Source organism: Paroedura picta, chromosome 3, assembly GCF_049243985.1.
Source record: "Paroedura picta isolate Pp20150507F chromosome 3, Ppicta_v3.0, whole genome shotgun sequence".
Taxonomy (NCBI): Eukaryota; Metazoa; Chordata; class Lepidosauria; order Squamata; family Gekkonidae; genus Paroedura; species Paroedura picta.
Window position 1 is genome coordinate 6239907 of NC_135371.1, and position 22631 is coordinate 6262537.

The following is a 22631-nucleotide window of genomic DNA, read 5'->3' on the forward strand; positions in this document are numbered from 1 at the left end:
TCCTTGTCCATCCAAGATTCTGATTGGTGTGTTTTCCAAGAGAACTTTCCAAGTTCTCTGTTGTCTTTTATGCATAAAAGTTTTATCCTCCCTTGTAGAAGAAGAGTTGGTTCTTATATGTTGCTTTTCTCTACCCAAAGGAGGCTCAAAGCAGCTTACAGTTGCCTTCCCTTTCCTCTCCCCACAACAGACACCCTGTGGGGTGGGTGAGGCTGAGAGAGCCCTGATATCACTGCTCAATCAGAACAGTTTTATCAGTGCCGTGGCGAGCCCAAGGTCACCCAGCTGGCTGCATGTGGGGAAGTGCAGAATCGAACCGGCATGCCAGATTAGAAGTCTGCACTCCTAACCACTACACCAAACTGGCTTTTAAGAACCCTGCTGTATTCAACGTATAGCTTTTAGGATAAAAAATTCTCCCTCATAGGCACAAAACAGTCTCACACCCCAGAATAATTCCCAGGGTAGGATTGCCAATTCTGGTTTGGGAAATATCTGGAGATTTGGGGAAGATGGCCTGGAGAAAGCAGGATAGGGGAAGGCCCTCAGCTAGGGATGCAAGAATTTTGTGAATGCTTTATACTCCATATTTTGATCTTTTTTATTTCGGAGTGCTTCTTTGTCCATCTTCTCATACTCGGAGAGTCTTTTCCCCAAATCCTTTAAAAGTTTTCTTCAATTTTCCGTCCAGATCTTCTTGAGAAGACCAAACGTTAACTCTCAAGATCAATTTAGAAGACACAATTTGCCATCTTCCCTTGAGTGGCTCCACCTGATTTTTCTCTGTTTGATAAACAGCAGTTGGCATATATGACTGATGTGTTCTGTTTTCTGAGCCTGAGACAACAGGCTCAATAGGAGGTCTGGAAATGCAATCAATCAATCAAGCCTTAATGCCTGGCGTAGTCAAACTGCGGCCCTCCAGATGTCCGTGGACTACAATTCCCATGAGCCCCTGCCAGCAGGGGCTCATGGGAATTGTAGTCCACGGACATCTGGAGGGCCGCAGTTTGACTACCTCTGAGCCTTAATCTATTCATTCAATCTACCTTCTCGATTTATGTACCTCCGTTGGGTAACCTTGCCTCAGTGCCATTCTGAAGAGGGTTTTAAATAAACTTTCCCATAAAGTTCTAGGTCTGAGTAAAGTCAACATTTCTGTCAGTGACACAGTGGGATTTTCAGCTTTATTTTATAACCAAGAAACAATGCTACAAAGGCAGCTCAGTCTGTGAGAAAAAAAAAAAACACACACTATTTTTGGAGAGTAAAATGTACCCCAGAGAGGGGTAACGTCTATTTGGGGGATTCATTACAACACACAAGGTTCATCTCTGGCGTGGATTTTCTTATGCCGAAAAAGGCGGGAATTCGAGGGGAAGTTTTCCCCACAGACTAAACACTTATACGGTTTTTCTCCTGTATGGAGTCTCTCATGGATAACCAAGTACTGCTTATTGCAGAAACTATTCCCACAGTGGGAGCATTCATTGCGCTGTTTTTCACTCGTGTGGCCTTTCTGGTGTGCCATTCGTTTGAAGTTGGTCCAGAAGGTCTTCCCACAGACCGAGCACTCAAAAGGCTTCTTTGGGGGGGTCCCCTCATGCGAATTCCCCCAAAAGGGATTCCCACAGTGTGAGCATTTATGGGGCTCCTGCCCGGTGACGGTTCTCTCTCTTTCTCCACAGTGGGAGCATTTATACAGTTTCTCTCCCATGTGGGTTCTCTCGTGGGACAAAAGGTCCAAGCTGCTTCCAAAGCTTAGGCCGCAATGCCAGCATTTGTATGTTTTCTCTACTGCTGGGCTCTGCCCACAAGTCAAAAGGGGTGGGCTTGGAACATGCATTTCCTCATGCGCTTCACATTTTGTGCTCTCCACCTGCTGCAAACAAACTGGCTCTGTGGCTTCCATCTCATGGTCATTTCCGTTCAGACTCTCTGGCCTGCCTGGCCTCTCCTCTCCTTTTCTAGCACATGGGAAAACATGCTCTTTGGGTGTTTCTGGCAGCGTCTCCTGCGGTTCCTCTTCCTCAGGGCTCCCCAAAGAAGGTTTCATCTCCTCCTGCGTTTCACTCCAACACCCATCACCTGTTGGGAAGAAAAGGGGAAAATCTAGACGTAAATTTAGGGGGGTGTTACTTGAGATGGGGACGAAATGGAGGTAGCGACAGATTTTATTATCCTGGGCTCCAAGATCACTGCAGATGGGGACTGCAGCAAAGAAATTAAAAGACGCTTGCACCATGGTCTACCATGCAGGGTTGTTGTACGGATCACCACGAGTGGGCCAAGTGCTTTCAACCTCCAAATGCCCCTTTTAATGCAACAGATTAATATTGTAGTATTCCCTGTGAAATAGCCCAAGCTAGATGTGTGTTGCTTTTAAATGGCAATTACAATAAATTTGCATGCCTTTGAGGAGCCAGAAGGCAGAGTGAAAATCTTTTAAGTAAATAAATAAAGCCGGTCTACAAAAAAAACCCCAATGTAATATCTAATAGCTGAGAAAAGTGAATGCTTACCGAAAGCACCAGTATGCATTCCCTTCTCCTTCTTGTCAAAAGCCTCCTTCACTGTGTGGCTTTGCTCACGTTCGACGGGGTCCACATTTTGGCTGAAACACAATTCTCTGGTGTGGCTTCGTTTTGGGGGACTGAAGTCTGAGCTGCAACGGAAACTGTCCCCGCGGCGCAAACGTTTGTATTTTTTCTCGTCCCAGTGGATCTTCTGGTGGCACTTGAGACCCGAGCTGTTTTTGAAGTGACCCCCACACACCCTGCACTTGAAAGGTTTCTCCTCGGCGTGGATTCCCTCTTGCATGTTCTCCCCAAAAGCGCTCCCACAGCGCCAGCATTTACGGGGCTTTTGACCTGTGTAGCTTCCCTCGCTTTCTCCACAGTGGGCACATGTATACAGCTTCCCCTCCGGGTGAGTTCCCTCGTGGGACAAAATTTGAAAGCTGCTACTGTTCCTTCTCTTGTTGTTCATCTCACAAGTCAAAAGGTGCGGGCTTGAACCAGAGCTGCCCTTGTGTGCTTCGCAGTGCGTGGTGTTCACCCTCGGCAGGGCTGTGGCTTTACTGAGACTTTGCTCAGGGCCTTCAGAAAGAACAGGCACTGCAGCTTCTATCTCATGGCTGTTTCCGTTGTGACCCCCTGCCCTCCATGGATTCTCAGGACCTTTTCTACTATGGGGGGAATCGTTCTCTTGGGTGGCTTCTGATGTTATCTCTTCCGGTTCTTCCTCGTCAGGGATTTTTGAGAGGGGCTTCAGTTCTTCCTCAGTTTTGCTCAGCCTCCCATCGCCTGCTGGAGGAAAAGGGTAAATTTAGTCAGTGTTACTTGAGATTCGAAGAGCCTCTTGTGGTGCAGAGTGGTAAGGCAGCCGCCTGAAAGCTTTGCTCATGAGGTTGGGAGTTCGATCCCAGCAGCCGGCTCAAGGTTGACTCAGCCTTCCATCCTTCTGAGGTCGGTAAAATGAGTACCCAGCTTGCTGCTGGGGGGTAAACGGTCATGACTGGGGAAGGCACTGGCAAACCACCCCGTATTGAGTCTGCCATGAAAACGCTAGAGGGCGTCACCCCAAGGGTCAGACATGACTCGGTGCTTGCACAGGGGATACCTTTACCTTTACCTTTACTTGAGATTCGATCCCAGCAGCCGGCTCAAGGTTGACTCAGCCTTCCATCCTTCCGAGGTCGGTAAAATGAGTACCCAGCTTGCTGGGGGTAAAACGATAATGACTGGGGAAGGCACTGGCAAACCACCCCGTATTGAGTCTGCCATGAAAACGCTGGAGGGCGTCACCCCAAGGGTCAGACATGACCCGGTGCTTGCACAGGGGATACCTTTACCTTTAATTGAGATTAGTGAACGACAGAGTGACTGGCATGCTGGCCAAAATCAGCCAGTCACCGACTGTCCAAAGACTGATGGATGGAACACCTGTTGTTGGACAAAAGTTGGACACACTGAGATCATAGAATCATGGAGTTGGAAGGACCTCCAGGGCCATCTTGTCCAACACACTGCACAATGCAGGAACTTCACAACTACCTGCCCATCCACCGTGACCCCAATTTCATGCCCAAGTGATTCCCCACCCTAAAATCTCCAGAATCCAGAATTTGTCATCAACAAGAAGAGAAGAACAGGGAAGAGGGCTGTTGTCAGTTGTAGAAACAGCATCCCTTTTTCTAAAAAGTTTCGCTTTCTACAGTTAACGTTTCAACTGGAGATTAAAGTATCTGCAACGAGGGACACAGCGTGGCGCTGGCCAGAGCGACGGCTTCCAATCTGACGAGCAGGGTTTGATTCCCCCTTCACACGCAGCCAGCTGAGTGACCTTGAGCTAGTCACAGTCCTGATAGTGCTGTTCTCACAGAGCAATCCTGGCAGAGCTCTCAGCCTCATCTCCCTCACAGGGAGTCGTCTGTGGGGAGGGGAAGGGAAGGTGATTGTAAACTGCTTTGAGACTCCTTTGGACAGTGAAAAGCGGGGTATAAAAACCAACTTTTCTTCTTCTAAGCCGGACGGACCAAGGATTTATATGTAACTGTTCCAAGGACCATGAGGGATCATGGCACAGAGGAAGGCAATGACGAACCACCTCCAAGCCTCCTTTATCTAGCTGCCAGACAATCCTTGGCTCTCCTGAACACAGGCCACACAGTCAATCAATAAATACGAGAAGTGGCCTGCAGAAAGGTAGCAATTTCTGAAATATGTAGCTGCTACCATGCTCCACAGACCCGGAAGTGGGCCCATTCCGGTCAAAAGACAACTATAGCTGGAATGACTTCAGGAATTCACTAAGACCGGCCCAACCGCAGAAAACCTACCTGAAACATTTGCGTTCCCATCAATGCACTGTGGAGCTTCCAAGAAATATGGTTTCTTCGCCCTTCCAGGCAATTTCTTGCTTGTCTCGGGTAGATTTACAAAGAGGTCTTTTGACAGGCTCTTAATCTGAAGAGGGAGCAATTAGAAATGAAACCAGGAGGCAAAGAACTATGGGGTCGGAGCAGGGGAGACACTCCCAAGATACGCAGCAGTACAAATTCAGTGCTATGGGTTTGGCGGACCCAGAATTCGACAGTCTAATCCTATTTCCTTGTTTAATGGGTAGTCCTGTCTTATGGGTAGTATAATCTCACCCTGCACAATCTGCTTTTTAAATTTTTTTATTACATTTGGACACTGCCCTCTCCTAAGGCAGGGCTAGTCAACCTGTGGTCCTCCAGATGTTCATGGACTACAATTCCCATGAGCCCCTGCCAGCAAATGCTGGCAGGGGCTCATAGGAATTGTAGTCCATTAACATCTGGAGGACCACAGGTTGACTAGCCCTGTCCTAAAGCTCAGGGCGGTTCACATAGAACGTAACAGAACAATACATTAAACTGACTGAATATAATCAATAAACGGTCAGAATAGTAATAACAATAAACAGAGAACAACATTCTAACAGTGAACCATCTAACAGGTCCATGGCTGGCTAGAGCTGCCATGTGGGTTCAAGGGAGGGGGGGGTTGGGGCCCAGTAGGTGCCTCCTTGTGGACAACCTCATTTTCTTTGGTTGGGTCTTGTTCTCACCTGTGGTTCCCTCTCCTTGGCACCTTGCTGTGCTTTCAGGAACTCCTCTGCCAGGCTCACCGCTTGGGCACAGTTTGCTGGATTGCTATCAATGACCCAGCATTGCATCTCTGGAGGCAGGACGGCCAAGAACTGCTCCATGATCAGGAGATCCAGGATCTGCTCCTTGCTGTGCCTCTTGGGCCTCAGCCACTGGCAGCACAGCTCCTGCAGCTGCTGGCAGGTCTCTCGAGGGTCTTCTGCTTCTCGGTAGTCATGTGTCCTGAAACGCCAGCGCCACATCTCCACTTGGATGCTATCCCAAGTGTGGGCTCTCCTCTTCTCCTTCCCTTCGGGGTCCTGTTTTACTTCCCCGGTGGGAATCGGCTGGTCTAGGGAAGCCCCCAACCCACCAGACTCTGTCAGGCCCCGGGAAGGCTCCAGAGAGGTTCTCGGTTCAGGCCATTGTCCACCCCCGCTAGAGCAAGGAGCCTGAAGGGTCCTCAAGAATTCCTGCAACTGGGCATCCCACTTTTTGGAGGACTCTTCTCCTAGCTCTTTCTTCTCCAGATGTGCAAATTCCCCAAACAGAAGTTGGTTAGGCCTCCCTGTTGGAAGATCATCTGTTACTCCCATTCCTTCCTCTGGTCCGGAGCCTGCTGAGTCTTCATCCTCCATTTTGATTGGATTCCCCCAATTTTGGGATTCTTGAGCCAGCGTTGTCTCTTGTGCCACAGCCATTTGCTTTCCCAAGAGGCGGTTCTGCCCCGGATCACCAACCCTTGCGGAAATCCTTGGCTAGGTCACAGTTTTCTGAAGTTCCGTCAGGACAAGAGACTGATCCAGCAAGGCTGGTGGGGACTTCCAAAGAAGAGGTCGAAGCATCAGGGCTCTTCAACAGATGGTACTTCCAGATAACACTACATTCTTCAGCAAAGAAAATCCAATGGAGACAAAGAAAAACCATAATAGGAAAATAGCTGATTGGAGTGAAGCCTCCAAATTCTGGTAAACCCCCAAATCTAGTAACATGTCAGTATACTGGCTACCAATTTAGGTGGGCTTAAAAGATAAAAAAGATAAATTCATTTGGTAGCGCATATGAATTTCCCAGCTAATGGTGGCTAAAGTGAACCCTGAATTTCAGAGGCAGTGTACCCTTGAACATCCGTATTTGGGAGATAGCAGTAGGGAAGGGACAATCCCTTTCACATCCTTTTGGATGCTTCCTGAAGGCACCCAGGTGACCACTGTGGGAAACAGGATCCTGGAGTAAACCCAGCACAGGCCTTCTCAAGCTTTTGATGAATGACATTATTGCAAAATATGCTAAGTACCCATGTTTAAGGCTGCAGCAGTCAGTTTGCTGTCTGTATCACTTTGTCAATTGAAAACCAGAAAGAAAAAGTTATTAACATGTAGAATTCACTGTCACCAGAAACAATGGTGGCTACAAGCATTAGAGTTTCTTTGGACTCTCTAAGTATTTGTGCACAGTTTCAGCGAGTACACCAAAGTAGATAACTCTTATATATATTTTTGTATAATCTCTCTGGTAAAGATTACTCCTTTTAAACAATATTTCTAGTCATGATGCTTGTAGCCACCATGGGCTACAAGAGGGGAACTGTTTAAACAGCTGGTGCAGAGGTCCATGAGTGGCTCTTAGCCACAGTGTACAGAGGGAACACACTGTCTGATGGTCTGTATTTTTTATGCTTGAGGGCCACAGTGGGAGGGGCTTCTGGAGTTCTGGCCCACTTGTGGGGCTCCATTTGGGTTGGAGCTGGACTGGAGGGGCCGGGTGCTTCATCCAACATGGCTTCTCTTATAGTATTAAGAAATGGAGTCACAAACATTTATTTAATGAGCAACCCCAGAAAGTAACTGAGGCACAAATCTATTTAATAAGCAATAGTAAATCGAGTGACACGGAACTCAGAAATTTGCAGCTTGCCATTTTAACAGCGATGCTGGAACTACAACTTGCAAGTAATTTTGTGAACAAGAAAAAAAAAGACCCATCCTTATGGCATTAAACAATAATAAAAATGTTTTCAAACAATGTCCTTTCGTGAGTTTACTTTTAGTTAATTTCATTCCAAGGATGTTAGCGGAGACTTAAAATGATTTATTGATTGTGACTGTATACAATTTAGGACTTGCCACTGAGGGGAAGACAGTAGACAATGGGGTTTATCTGGAAAACCATTCTGGCTGATGTCCTTGGAATTAAATAAACTAAAAGTAAACTCAGGAAAGGACCTTGTTTGAAAACATTCTTTATTAATGTTTAACGTCATAAGGACAGGTCTTTTTTTTCTTGTTCTCTGTAATTTTGTGAAGTCAACCCCAAAAGGTTGTTGTTCAGCCAAGCTGTACCTATCTGCTCGCCAGTGACACCAAAAGGTTATTTCTGAGATTGCAGGTAATTCTCAGCTAATGTGTTTGGGATTTTCCACTCCACGTGGCTAGTTAATCCCTTTGTTTATGTTGGGCTCCTGCACACTTCTTGGTTCTTCAGGAAGAGAAAGACCCTCCTCTTGCAAGGAAACACCCATCATCAAGCTCTCAGATCTCTTCATCTGCTGGTGTGTGGATGCTTAGTGATGCCTGCAAGCCAGCCCCAGTGGCTTTCAAGGTGCTTCTTTGGACTCTCTAAGTATCTGTCCACAGTTTCAGCGAGTACACCAAAGCAGATAACTCTTATATATATTTATGCATAATCTCTCTGGTAAAGATTACTCCTTTTAAACAATATTTCTAGTCATGATGATTATTCCTTTTAAACCTCAAAACTTGGACCGGTGCCTCACCCACAAAAGGCAACCAATAACTGCAAACGCTCTGCAACTCTTTTAATGTTCTGGGGGGATTTCGGGCTGAGCCTACGCCAACAAGCCGCCTACCCATGTTCAAGAGAAGAGCAAAAGCCCGGAAGGGAGCTTGCGGGAGTCACTGCACGCCTCTTCAGATCCCGAAAGCGCCAGGGTGCCAGCCTTGGAGCTGCTCCTGAACTCTTGCTCTCTTCTGCGTCTGCAAACCTCCTACTCCATCTCGACCTACAGCGTATCCCAGCTGCTCCGGATCCAAGAGGGAAAGCAACGCAGGCGCTTTGCACTTACCTGCCTGCCGGCGATCCCCGCGCATCAGAAGCGACTCCCGCGCTGCAAAAATGCAAAAGGCGCCTGCAGCCTGGAAGGAGCTCTCCTTTCCCACGTGGCCGCGGCGGGACTAACCCCTTCGCGGCCACCCGCAAATGTCAGGACGGCCGGGAAATGATCTTGGCCTAAAGCGCCCATGCGGGAAACTCCTTGTGAAGCCTTGTCGATTCTGCGAAGGTTCAAGGGGGCATCGCAGTTTGCAGCGGATGAGCGACGGGGTTGTTGTGAGCGTCCTGCATAGTGCAGGGGGTTGCACTAGAAAACTCTTGCCTTGAAACCCCTCTGGGGCAGGGGTATTCAAACTGCGGCCCTCCAGAGGTCCATGGACTACAATTCCCATGGGCCCCTGCCAGTGGCAGGGGCCCATGGGAATTGTAGTCCATGGACCTCTGGAGGGCCGCAGTTTGAATACCCCTGCTCTGGGGTCTCTGTAGGCCAGTTGTGACTGGACAACAACCCTGCGAGGTAGGCCAGACGGAGAATCTGCAACTGGCCCGCAGTTCCCCAGAGAGCTTCCATGGAGGAGTGAGGAATCCGACCTGGGTCTGGGGGTGCTGAGAACCAGTCTCACCCCCACATGTCCTCCTATACTTGAGTGCTTTTATTTATTTTATTTATTTATTTATTTAGATTTTTGTTGTGGCACCCTGAATTCAGACCAGCTTTTGTTCTGGCTCAGCCTGGGCGGGAGAGGGCTGGCCTCCCTTTCACCTCTCTCTGAGCCTCCTTCCCTTTCAAAGGAGAAGGTTGCAAAAGGACGAGTTTTGGGGGGGAGTTTGTTGCACACCAGAGTCAGCCCCACCTGCCCCTCTGCACTCAGCGGATGACGGGGTGGCCAGGAAGGGGTTAAGGCAACCGACTTCTCAGTCCCAGAGTGGCCACGTGGGAAGGCAAGGCAAAACAAAGGCTCCTTCCTGTCCTTTTGCAGAAGGCTGCTTTTTGCAGCCCCCTTTTTGCCTCTTGCAGCTTCTGGTGCAAGATCGCTGGCAGGTGAGGCGGAGGGCAGGTGAGCCAGAGGTGCATGCGGGAGGAGGGAAGATCCTGCCCACCTGGCCGGGTTGCTTTGCTTCTCCTGGCCCCAGGATCTGGGTCCCCATAGAAGGCTGGGAGACTGGCCTCCAGTGGCTGAGATATCCTCCTTAATGGAGCTCGAGACGGGTGCCCGAGTTAGTCTGTCCGTAGCAGCAGAAAAGGGAAAGAGCCCCGGAGCCCCTTCAAAATTTGGGGCCGGGGAGGAGCTTTAGGGACCTGAAGAACTGTGCAGTAATCCCTGAAACCTCCTTCTCGGACTCCAGTGGTGTCAGTTTTGAAGGTGCTCCTGGACTCTTGGCTCATCTCTTTAACATTGGGTGGTGCTATTAAAATTGCAAGCTTCTGGGTTCTGAGTCACTTAATTTTCTGTTGCCTGATTGATGGATTTGTGTCTCATATTTCTTTCTGGCTTTGTGCAATACATTGACGGTTATTTGCGTCTCAATTTCATAAGAACACAAGCGAAGGCACGTTGGATCAGCCCAGTGGTCCCTTAAGTCCAGCACTCAGTGGCCCAAACTCAGTTGCCATCAGGAGATCCACCAGTGGGGCTAGAACTCCAGGAACCCTCCCACTGTTGCCCCTCAAGCAGCAAGAATACAGAATATCACTGACCCGGACAGAGTGTTCCCTCTATACCTTGTGGCTAAGAGTCACGGATAGAACTCTGCTCCATATGTTTATTCAATTGCCTCTTGAAGCTGTTTATGCTTGTGGCCCTCACCATTTCCTGTGGCAGTGAATTCCGCACATTAATAACTTTCTGCTTCTGGTTTTGCCCATTACGTTGACAAAGAGATGCAGGCAGCAAGCAGCTTGCTGTGGCCTTGAACATGTGTATGTAATAATGCCCTTTAGCATTTCTAGACATTCTGAAGTAAATGCAATAATAGCATTCATGGAAAGTTTTGCTGGATTGCATCTGTCATCTATTCCAGGATCCTGATTCCCACAGTGATCCTCTGGATGCCTCCAGGAAGTACCCAGAGATTGCCCCCCCTGCTGCTGTCCCCAAACAAACAATGCTCTGGAAGTGGGGGTTTACTTTACTTTATTTATTTGATTTGATTTATATACTGCCCTATCTAGCAAACCGACTCAGGATAAGTTGAACAACATTGACAGGTGAAATGGCTCATCAAGTTAATTTAATTCAACAATCTCAGTCTTGTATTTTTCGGGAGCCAGAGTAGGGCCTGGGGGCATCTTTTTATCAGGAAGGGCCCAGTAGATGTTACTACTAAACTGGCCTCAACCGAAAGCCCACTTTAGCTATGACATTTGTGAACTATCTAATACAGTGGTCCCCAACCTTTTTATCACCGGGGACCACTCAACGCCTTTTACTGAGGCCCGGGGGGGGGGGTAGTTTACTCCTCTACTCTCAACCACTGCCCTAACGCTCTCTGACGGCTATGGTAATGTTTAAACATCCCTTCAAAATAAGATACAGACACGCCACAACAATGAACAAGGAACATTTTATTTTCATGGAAATGTTAACTCATGACAATGACAAATCAATGGGAACCCTGAGCTTGTTTCTCTGCAACGAGATAGTCCCATCTGGGAGTGATGGGAGACAATGACACCCAAAGTGTGTTGTAAAGGGCCAGGGGGGATGAAGTAAAGGGCCGGGGGGGGGGGGAGAAGACGTCCTTTGGGGCCCACCTCCAATTAGTTGAAGGACCACATGTGGTCCATCGCCCACAGGTTGGGGATCGCTAATCTAATGAATGTATCAAATGCCCTTTTAACGCCATCTAAGCCGATGACCGTTGCTATAGCCTGACACATTACCAGATCTTGGGCTTTACCAGAATTTTGAGGCTTCGCTTCAACTGGCTATTTTTCTATCAGGGTTTCCTTTTGTGTCCATTTTTTCTCCTTGCCTGCAGAAGAGTGTGGTGTCACCTGGAAGTGCCATCAGATCTCACCGTCCATCGAAGAGCCCCACTGCTTCGTCATCCTGTTTAAGAGTTCCCAAGATGGTACCTGTTGGATCCTGATGGCACTTTGGGAGATCTGTGAGTGAGCCGAGGATTTCTACAAGGGCTGGTGACACGGTTCGGAACCACCTCTTAGGGAAGGAAATGGCTGAGGCGCAAGAGACAAAGCTGGCTCAAGAATCGCTAAAGCAGGGGAACCAAATCAAAATGGAGGAGGAAGCGTCGGCAGGCTCCGAACCCGAGGAAGAAACAGAAGAAGCAGGTGGTCTCCCAACGGGGAGGACAGGCGAGCTCCTGTTGGGGGAATCTCCACATCTCGTGAAACAAGAGCCAGAGGAAGAGCCCTCTCGAAACTGGGATGCCCGGTTGCAGGAATTCCTAAAGACACTTCAGTCTCCTTGCTCCAGAGAGGCTGGCCTACTACAGCCTGACCTGAGACAGTGGAGTGAATGCAGAACATCCCCAGCACCTTCCGAGGGCTTGACCGAGCCTGGTGGATTGTGGGCTTCTCAAGCCCAGCCCTTTGGAGAGGTAAAGCAGGACCAAGAGGCGGCGTGCTGTGGGAAGGAGAAAGAGAAACTCCCAACTGGTGATGCTTCTGGGGTGGAGATGCGGCGCAGGGACTTCAGGAAACTCTGCTATCGAGAGGCGGAGGGCCCTCGGGAGACCTGCCGGCAGCTGCAGGAGCTTTGCCGTCAGTGGCTGAGGCCTGAGAGGCACAGCAAGGAGCAGATTCTGGATCAGCTGGCCCTGGAGCAGTTCTTGGTGGTCCTGCCCCCGGAGATGCAGCGCTGGGTCAGCGGGAGCGGTCCGGAGAACTGCGCCCAAGCGGTGAGCCTGGCGGAGGAGTTCCTGAAGGCTCAGCAAGGTGTCAAGGGGTGGGAACCACAGGTGAGAATAAGACCCACTCCAGTTCAAAAACATGAGGCTGCACCACAGGAAGTGAGCCCCCCCCAGTGAAACAAACAGAACCACAATAAAGTAAATTATAAGATGAGAATCAAGTTTGAGGCCTGTGGCACCTTTAAAACCAACAACATTTTGTTATTTTTAGGTCTTCAGGGTGCCACAGGCCTCAAACTTTGTACTGCTGCTTCAGGCCAACAACGGCTATACCTGACAGAACCCATACCATCGGAGCAATCAATAACAACAGCACCTTTATTGGTATGAAAAACAGTATCTCTTCCACTTAATATTTCTGGTAAGGGCTTGGAGGAGGAGCGTGTCTCATGGCTTGTGCCACTCAGTGCTTAATACACATTCAGGGCGGCTGTCCCGCCCCTGAGTGCCTCCTCCTCCAACCGGCTTGCCTGTCTGTCCAGCGGCCAGCCAATCGCCTTCTATCCCCCACCCCTGACCACCCCCTCCTCCTTCCACTTCCCTCAGAGGCTCGGAGGCTGCAGATCCCTGCCTTGTGAGAGCTGCCCCTGCCAGTGAGTTCCCTAACAGGGCCTTCTTAGGTCCTGGGGGGGGGGGGGGGAGAATGTCCACAGAGTCCTTCCCCTCCAACACCCTAATTTAGTGCCCATTGTATTCCTGAGTGCAACAGTCTTGGCCCCTCGTAAATTAATAATACAGGGAACAGAAAGTATGTGCAAAATTAAGAACAGAACACTCGCGTTCTTATTGCTTGTAAGAATTTGGCAACTGTGTCCATTAAAGCAGGGTTCTGGCTGTTTAGTGGCCGAAGCATATTTATCAGAAGCCTCCCGTTTTCAAATTAGGAGCCAGAACAGGAATTCAGCCCTAATACTTTCATATAGTGGACACATGCAGCTAGCAGGGTGACCTTGGGCCAGTTGCAGTCCTGTTAGATCTCACAGAGCCAGTCTGGAACGGACCAACCAAAGCAATTGAGTTTGTCCTGCTGCGCACTTTGAACTTCACCCTAAATCCCCCCATTCTGCCCTTTGCCTGCCTCCTGAGTACATTTTAATTGTCCCCTTTCAGGTTAAGGGCTCATCGGAAGACCTGTTTGCAAATCTACCCGAGACAAGCAAGGAATTGCCAGGAGGAGCGAAGAAACCATGTTTCTCGGAAGCCCCGCAGTGCATCAATGGAAACACGAATGTTTCAGGTAAGATTTCCCCGGCAGGGCCGGTCTTAATGAATTCCTGAAGTCATTCCAGCTCCAGCCATTGTCGTTGTTGTTATGTGCGAAGTCGTGTCCGACCCATCGCGACCCATGGACAATGATCCTGCAGGCCTTCCTGTCCTCTACCATTCCCCGGAGTCCATTTAAGTTTGCACCGACTGCTTCAGTGACTCCATCCAGCCACCTCGTTCTCTGTCGTCCCCTTCTTCTTTTGCCCTCGATCGCTCCCAGCATTAGGCTCTTCTCCAGGGAGTCCTTCCTTCTCATGAGGTGGCCAAAGTATTTGAGTTTCATCTTTAGGATCTGGCCTTCTAAGGAGCAGTCAGGGCTGATCTCTAGGACTGACCGGTTTGTTCGCCTTGCAGTCCAAGGGACTCGCAAGAGTCTTCTCCAGCACCAGAGTTCAAAAGCCTCAATTCTTTGACGCTCGGCCTTCCTTATGGTCCAACTCTCGTAGCCATACATTGCAACTGGGAAGACCATAGCCTTGACTAAACGCACTTTTGTTGGCAGGGTGATGTCTCTGCTTTTTAGGATGCTGTCTAGATTTGGCTCCAGCCATAGTTCTCGTTTAAAAATATTTTGTCCAAGTATTAGTAGGGAGTCAACAGGCATGACTCTAGTCAACATGAATGAATGAATGAATGAATGAATGAATGAATGAATGAATGAATGAATGAATGAATGAATGAATGAATGAATCCTTCTATTGACAGTGGGTGACTGATTGATTTTCACCAGCATCCTAATCTCATTGTGATTCATTAATCTCAAGCAATACCACCTAAACTTTCCTCTGGATTCTCCCCTTTTCCTCCAGCAAGCGATGAGTGGCAGAGCCAAACCGAGGAGGAGCTGAAACCTTTCTTAGAAATCCCTGAGGAAGAGGCACCGCAGGAGAGGCTGTCGGAAACAACCCAAGAGAACGATTCCCCGTGTGGCATAAAAGGGGATGAGAATCCAAGCAGGGTGGAGAGTCAGAACGGAAATAATAACTGCGAGAAGGAAGCCCCAGAGCCGGTTCCTTCTGAAGGCCTTGACCGAAATCTCAGTGAAGCCACAGCCCTGCAGCAGGCGGAGAGCATGAAATGTGAAGCAAATGAGGAAAGCTTTGGTCCAAGCTCAAACCTTTTGCCTTGCGAGAGAAACCAGGCGGGAGAGAGGACTTACAAATGCTGGCATTGTGGCCAAAGCTTTCGCAACAGCCTGGACCTTGTGTCCCACGAGAGAACCCACGTGGGGGAGAAACTGTATAAATGCGCCCACTGTGGGGAAAGCGAGAGAACCCTCACAGGGCAGAAACCCCATAAGTGCTCACACTGTGGCAACACCTTTGGGTCGAATTCGCAAGAGGGAATCCACGCCGGCGAGAAGCCTTACACCTGCTCGGAGTGCGGGAAGAGCTGCAGCCAGAGATCGGACCTCCTGAAACACCAGAGGACTCACACTGGGGAGAAACCTTACAAGTGCGCCGTTTGCGGGAAGAACTTCACCAACATCTCGGGCCTCAAAGTCCACCAGAGAATCCACACGGGCGAGAAACCCTACAAGTGCTCGCACTGCGGGAAATGCTTCAGCTGGAGCTCGCACTTCATGTCGCACGAGCGGATCCACACGGCCTTGTGCTCGTACTGCGGGAAGAGTTTCAGCCAAAACGCCGACCTCGTCGCGCACGAGCGGACCCACGCGGTGAAGGAGGCCTTCGCGTGCTTCGCTTGCGGGAAAGCGTTCGACGTCAGCGCAGAGCTGGTGGCGCACGTCCGGACCCACAAAGAGAAGCCTTTTGAGTGTTCGGTCTGCGGGAAGACCTTCCGGAACAGCCTGCAACGGATTGCGCACCAGAAAGTCCATACGGGGGAGAAGCAGCACAAATGCACCCACTGTGGGAAAAACTTTAGCCAGAAGCAGAGCCTCATCATTCACGAGAGGATCCACACGGGAGAAAAACCCTATAAGTGCTTAGTCTGTGGGAAGAACTTCAGAAACTTGCCCAATCTTAAATCGCACGAAAGGACCCACACCGGGGAGAAACCCTACAAATGCTCCTACTGTGACAAAAGCTTCCGCTGGAGCTCTCATCTGGTGCTGCATGAGAGAATCCACACAGGGGAGAAGCCCTACAGGTGCTCCGAGTGTGGGAGAGCGTTTGACCGGCGGTCGAACCTTCTCGTCCACGTGAGAATCCACACCGGGCAGAAACCGTACGTCTGTTCCGACTGTGGGAAAAGCTTCACGTCCAATTCGGTTCTTCTCCGACATCAGAAGATCCATGCCGGGGAGGAGCCTTGTACCTGCTCCGAGTGCGGAAGAACCTTCTGGCAGCGTTCGGATCAGGTTCGGCGAGTTGGGGAGCAGGGCCCGAAATGTCCCGAATGTTTGCGAAGCTTGTACCTGAGCTCCAGCCTGGTGATTCGGGCGCGGAACTGCGTGGAGGAGAAGCCGTTCGAGTGTTCGGTCTGCGGGAAGAGTTTCCGGAATAGCTCGCACCTCCTCAACCACCAGAGCGTCCATACAGGTGTGCAGCCGTATCAGTGCTCCGACTGTGGGCGGAACTTCGTGAGGAGGCCCAATCTCTTGGCGCCTGTGAGCGACCACGCAGGGCAGAAACCTTACAAATGTTCGGATTGCGAGAAGAGCTAGATCCGGTGCTTGGTCAATCTCGGGGGGGAAATTGGAACTGCTCTCAATGTTAATTCTTTAGCACTGGGAACCAATTTGCCGTACTGGTTATCCACGGCGCTCTTGGGTGACCTCTGCCCAGTCTTTTGGGAACATTATTAAAAGAGTAAAATGAAGGCGTGAGGGACCACATATGCCAAGCTGAGCTCTTTGTTTTCTAGAAGTTTTCTACTTCTCTTTCTACTTTCTACTTTCTCTCCTTCTCTTTCTACTTTCTCTCCTTGCCTTTTGAAAATCCTCGTGTAAGCTCCTTGGGGCAGGGATTCATGCTCTGCTTGCAGTTCTCTCTGAAGCGGTGACCCTAAAAACAATAATAAGAGGTGAGAGAGAATAAATAGATATGTTTTTTAGCCAGAGGAAGTACCTTCAGCCTGCCTTGGTTCTTTTCCTTCTTCTTCTGGATATGGGTGAGGGGTTAGGGGAAGGGGTGGTTTCTGGCTGCTTCTGTGGAATATTGTGCATGTCAACAAATTACACCATAGTAGTCATAACAGTCAACTTCAACATAACTTGGGAGTATTGAACATTGACAAGAGAAGAAGGCCATGAGCTTGGGGACAACGGGATGCAAGTGGTGGGTAGATTTCCCACTGTTCTGTTGTTCCTACTGTTCCCTCCCCCATATCTTTTTGGAAATTGGCCAAAGGTCACACGTATAATCCAGGACTCTTAAAGTTCTTTTGGTTTCGGTGGGGGCAGAGCGGGAAGCTCAGACACTTTTTGGAAGTCTTGTTCATTTCAACGGAAGAATGGAGTGCTCTTTTTGGGGTGTGTTCCGCTGGGTGTTTGGCTGGGGAAGAAGAGCCATCTTTGAAGAGATTTCTAAAAGAACAGGCAGCGGCATTGAAGAAACGGCCAATTTAAGAAGCAGTTCCTTATTTTGTGGTGTTTGAACTGTCCTTCTGACCTCAGAACGATCATCAATACCTTGCATTTATTACTGATTGTCAGGATTTGTGTGTTCGGTTTCCGTTATCATTTCAGTCCAGCGTGGATTAAAATTGAATCGTGGTGTGTTCGTGGTCCGATTTTTCTGAACCTCAATATCCACAAACCGCTAGATTGCTCGGCTTTAAAAACAGATTTCACGGTTCCCGTAAAGGGGAGAGGTCCCGGTTTTCGGCCCTGACTGGAGACAGTACATATTTGTCCTTTAAGCTCTAAGATTCCGGGTTTTTTAAAAAAGTGGATTAACTTGTTCTTTACTGGAGAGCCTGGGATAAAAGGCAACCTTCTAGCCCCCCTTGCCCTCCAACAATTTCTTCTTTTTAACAAAGTTGTATCAGGTTGTCATTCATTCATTCATTCATTCATTCATTCATTCATTCATTCATTCATTCATTCATTCATTCATTTTATATACCACCCCTTGCGGTGACATTTCGGGGCAGTGTACATAGAAACCAGGGGAACAGAACGTACATCAAACTATTCTAACAATAAAAACAAATTATACCACTCATAGTAGTCATAACAGTCAACTTCAACATAACTTGGGAGTACTGAACATTGACAAGAGAAGAAGGCCATGAGCTTGGGGACAACAGGAAGGCCTCCCATCACTGCCCTTCAGCCAAAAACTTGGCAAAACAGCTCCATTTTACAGGCCCTATGGAACTGCTTAAGTTTTGTTAGGGCCTTGATGTCAATTGGGGAGCTCATTCCACCAGGTTGGAGCTACAGTTGAAAAGGCCCTGGCTCTTGCTGAGGCCAGGCGGACTTCTTTGAGGCCAGGGATCACCAGCCTGTTTGAGTGGATGGAACGTGTTGCTCTTTATGGGATATCGACAAGCAGAGGGTCCTTGAGGTACACAGAACCTGTACTGCATACAGTCTGGATGAAAGTCAAACTTTCTACCCATCAATGATGTCATATGGGACAAAAAAGTGTATTTCATTGGCTCAGCTCCCAGGGCCCCCCATCAAACCTTCTCTACATTTTCTAGTCTGTGGCCCCCTTCAAATGTGCCAGGGCCCCCCCAGGGGGACTACAAAGCCCTTGTTAAGAATGGCTGGTCTCCCTAACTCCCTCTCTCAGGTCTCCCCCCCCCCCCCCATCAAGGGACTGAATTAGCTATACCTTCAACTCTGGATGTTGCTGCAGAGAATGCACAATTTCAGTAGGAGTGACAAGCCCTCTCTCTTGGGGACCAAGCTAGGAGAGGTTTTTTCACTCCTATTGAAATGTCTCCAGAACAGAAGGTGGTGCTATTTGAAAGATTGATCCTGTCTTTGGAACATCTGGAACGTAACTTAAAGTGAATTATGTTCTTGCTCGCTGGGGAAAGCAGTTTGAAAACATAGTTGTACCGGACTACATTCTGGGAAGAATTCTGTGGAGAATATGAAAACATCTAGGCTACATTCGAGAAACACCATTTCTTCTTTATTGTGTGGCGTTGTCATTTATTTTACGATTTGGGTCTTTTCTACAGGAACTCATTTCTTGTTTTGCGAGACTTTAAACTGAAACAGGTGAGCAGCCAGCGGAGCGACTGTAGAAGAAGAATTTGCATGGGCCATCTAGCTCCCAATCGCCATTCAGCAACCAACTGGAGAGAGGAAAAACTGTAAAACACAAAATGCGATGAAGGAAAGTAGATCTGCTGTTCCCTTCAGGGAAAGTGGACCCAGGGCCTCTCCTCAGGCTGGGGAAACTGACAGGAGAGGGAAATATATTCACATACTGAGTGAGCCCTATGGACAGTGTCTGCTGATGCTCCCCCCCCCCACCTACAAGAAAGCAAGGGAAACCAAGAGGCTGAGAAATTAATTCTTATGTGCTCAATAAGTCTCTCAAAAGTTTATTCCAATGTGTAGAGCAGGGGTAGTCCACCAGCATTTGCTGGCAGGGGCTCGTGGGAATCGTAGTCCATGGACATCTGGAGGACCACAGGTTGACTACCCCTGGGTAGAGTAACCAGAACGGGGGCCCGTTTTCCCAGTATTTCTTCAGTGATTACTCCTCTATATATGTTCTTTGAGTTTGAAGAAGGCTTAATGCAAATTATAAGGTATCACATAGGCATATGCTCCAACGTTACGGGGTTGTATTGTTATGGGGATTATGTCGTGAGGTTCTTTGCTGATGCCTCCCCCCCTACAGCATAAAATCCTGAAATGCTGTTGTGGGAGAGAGGGCGTCCCTAGAAACTGTAGGAAGAGGGGTGTCAGAAGTCTGTAGGATGAAAGAAATATTAAACCCTCCCCCTTATCAGCAGGCATTTTCTGCTGGACCCTGGGTGTGCGTGTATCTCCTGCCCCTGGGAGAGGGAGAAGAGAAATGGGGTCCTCAGGATGAGAGATGCACCTCGTCCCACCACTGCTGCTTCCAGACAAGCCTCAATCGTGTGTAGAAGCATGACTGGCCGTATTCAGCCAGCAGTGTGCAGGGGGGTCGTGGACTATCCCTAGGTTTTAGAATCTCCAGGTGGGGACTGGAGATCTCCAGGCGACAGGGAACATTGTGGCTTTGGAAGATGGGGTTGATGGCATTATGTCCACTGAAGCCCCTCCCCAAACTCTAGCCTCCTCAGGCTTCATTCCCAAAATCTCCAGGTATTTCCCGACTTGGAACCGGCAACCCTGGCTATTCCCCTATCAAATCAGTTCCACAATTCACAAGTTCAGCCCTAAGAGTTACTCTTCTCTTGTTAGGCAATTTCCATGGCAACAGAGCTTCTATAAATGTTTAAAGAACATTCCCAGATGGGAATTCCAAAAATGAAAACAGGACACTCTCCCAGCGGTCCGATCGGTCTTTGTTAAAGGTAAAGGCATCCCCTGTGCAAGCACCGGGTCGTGTCTGACCCTTGGGGTGACGCCCTCCAGCGTTTTCATGGCAGACTCAATACGGGGTGGTTTGCCAGTGCCTTCCCCAGTCATTACCGTTTGCCCCCCAGCAAGCCTCCGAGCCTCTGAGGGAAGTGGAAGGAGGAGGGGTGGTCAGGGCTGGGGGATGGAAGGCGATTGGCTGGCTGCTGGACAGGCAGGCAAGCTGGTTGGAGGAGGAGGCACTCAGGGGCGGGACAGCCGCCCTGAGTGGGTGTGCAGTGCTGAGGCCATGAGACATGCTCCTCCTCCAAGGCCTTAACAGAAATATTAAGTGGGACAGATTGTTTGCACAGAATCGTAAGCAAAACATGGATTCCTGCCCCAACAAGCTTATATAGGGATTTCAAAAGGCAAGGAGAAGCAGACAGAAAAAGTAGCTAACTTAACCCAAAGAGTAGGCTTGGTATATCCCTTCTCTCCTTCGCTTTACTTGCATAGTAAGGTTCAAGTGAGACTAGCTTGCACTGCCTAAAATAGACCTGTCTCCTGAATTTTATGATAGGGAAATTTGCAATTTAGGAGACTTAGCTTTGTGGGAGGTAGTAACAAGCAGGATGCTCCACCAATTGATGCCGGGGGGGTGGAGGGGGTGGGGAGGAGCTAGCCAAAAATTTCAGCCAAAGGCAGACTCTGAAATTAATAGAAATAGGATTTTTATTGAAAAACAAAAAAGTCCCTACCACACGACTGCGCTGTTAACTTAAACACCCACAGAGAAAGAAAATGAAAAGTTGAGAAGATGTTGGGGGGGGGGCAGGGGTAGGGGGGGGTCAACCACACTTCAGTTGTTAGGGACAAAATATACCCCGTTCCCGTGTGCACGCAGCACTATGCAAGCAAACCTCCTTGTATTAATCTTTCTGGAACACCGTAGCAAAATAGAACTGAGCCAGGGAGCTTACATAGGTCTATTTTAAGTAACACCCAAGGTCACGTAATAGTGTCATGGCGAACCACGACCCTATGCCACCTCCCGGTGTCAAGGCCGTAACGCTAACGAGATCGACCAAGCACCAAATCTACCTCTTCTCACAATCCACACATTTGTACGGTCGGTGCCCTGTGGGCGTTCTCCCGATGTTCCGCCCACAGACCCCGCACAGGAGTGGCTGAACACTTTTGTGGATGCTCTGGTGCTTGAGAAAATCCCAGACATAATGAAAGCTCTTCTCGCAAACCGAGCAACTGAACGGCTTTTCCTCCATACACTTTCTCGCCTGGACGGCCAGATCGGAGCTCAAGTCTTGGCATCTCCAGCACTCGGAACACTTCTCTCCAGCGCAGTCCGTCTGGTCCGAACGCTGCCAGAAGGTTCTCCCGCATTTGGAGCATGTTGGAGTTTCCTCTCCTTTCCAAACACAGGGGGAAGCGTTCTCTTTCGCTGTTTCTGTTGTCGTTTCCTGCTGTCCCTCCTCCTCAGGGCTCTCCAAGGAAGCCTTCCCCTCCTCCTCCTCGGTTTTGCTCAGCCGCCCATGGCCCGCTGAAGGAAAAAGGGAGAACCCGGAAGTAAACTTAGGTGGCGTTCCTTGAGATTAGTGACCGACAGTGACATTGCTAAGCTGGCGAAAATCAATCAGACACCCATTGTCAAAAGACTGATGGATGGACCACCAATTGTTTGACAAAGGTGAAGCTTTGTGCAAGATTCTGAATGTCACCTGTGAGCTGTTTAAGCATAGTTTCCCATCGTTTGGAGAAAAGTGCAGGAAGACTCTTAAGAGCTTCACCTCTGCCCCCTTCTCTAGGTAACCCAGACTAGTCATAGGTCACCCAGCTGGCTGCATGTGGAGGAGGAACGGGGAATCCAACCCAGTTTGCCAGATTAGAAGTCCGCACTCCTAACCACTACACCAAGCTGGCTCTTATTACACTAATACTGTATATGATATTTGATATTCCAGTCAATGAGCATAAAAAACAAATTAATGACGGTTCCCTGTACCTGAAGTAATGCGCAGCCAGTCCTGCACTGACTCTGAAAGCTTTCCCACAGGCAAAAGGCACAAATGCCTCCTTTGCCATGTCGGTTCGCTCATGTTTGATAAAGGTCCGAATTTTGGCTGACACTTTCCTCACAGTGCAAGGACAAAGTTGTGCGGATCTTCTTGGGTGCTTGAGTGTCACCTCCCAACAGAAAGATTCCCCGCAGTGGGAACAGCTGCACGGTTTCTCACCCATTTAGATGCTCTGGTGGCTTTTGAGATTTGAGATTTTCCTGAAGTTTTCCCCACAAACAGCACACTTGTAAGGTTTCCCCTCAATTCCTTTTCCCTCTTGTGAGTTTGAGCCAAAGGTCTTCCC

General features: G+C 49.1%; 3 protein-coding genes across 5 annotated transcripts in view; 1 reads left to right on the forward strand and 2 right to left on the reverse strand.

Moving 5' to 3' along the window:
* Nucleotides 1-1186: 1186 nt before the first annotated feature.
* The window catches only part of LOC143833963 (uncharacterized), a 28534-nt gene continuing 7089 nt past the window's right edge, over nt 1187-22631 (reverse strand). The window contains exons 3-5 of the mRNA XM_077330353.1: nt 4841-4967; nt 2523-3308; nt 1187-2088 (exon numbers count right to left, since the gene is read on the reverse strand). Of these exons, the coding sequence (XP_077186468.1) occupies nt 1313-2088; nt 2523-3308; nt 4841-4967 (1689 nt within the window). The 3' untranslated portion in view covers nt 1187-1312. The remainder of the gene's footprint in view (nt 2089-2522; nt 3309-4840; nt 4968-22631) is intronic.
* LOC143831491 (uncharacterized) lies at nt 9478-16959 on the forward strand. 3 transcript variants are annotated; one of them, XM_077324517.1, is made up of 4 exons: nt 9478-9744; nt 11669-12550; nt 13673-13799; nt 14638-16959. In XM_077324517.1, exons 2-4 carry the CDS (start codon nt 11864-11866, stop codon nt 16455-16457), a joined length of 2634 nt encoding a protein of 877 aa, XP_077180632.1. In that variant the 5' UTR covers nt 9478-9744; nt 11669-11863; the 3' UTR covers nt 16458-16959. The 3 variants fall into 3 exon arrangements, with proteins under 3 accessions (XP_077180632.1, XP_077180630.1, XP_077180631.1); XM_077324515.1 differs by having other exon boundaries at nt 9491-9744; nt 11669-12610; XM_077324516.1 differs by having other exon boundaries at nt 9491-9728; nt 11669-12610.
* LOC143834116 (uncharacterized) overlaps nt 20962-22631 on the reverse strand; it is a 34546-nt gene continuing 32876 nt past the window's right edge. Inside the window, exon 4 of the mRNA XM_077330717.1 lies at nt 20962-21810. Within this exon, the coding sequence (XP_077186832.1) occupies nt 21350-21810 (461 nt within the window). The 3' untranslated portion in view covers nt 20962-21349. The remainder of the gene's footprint in view (nt 21811-22631) is intronic.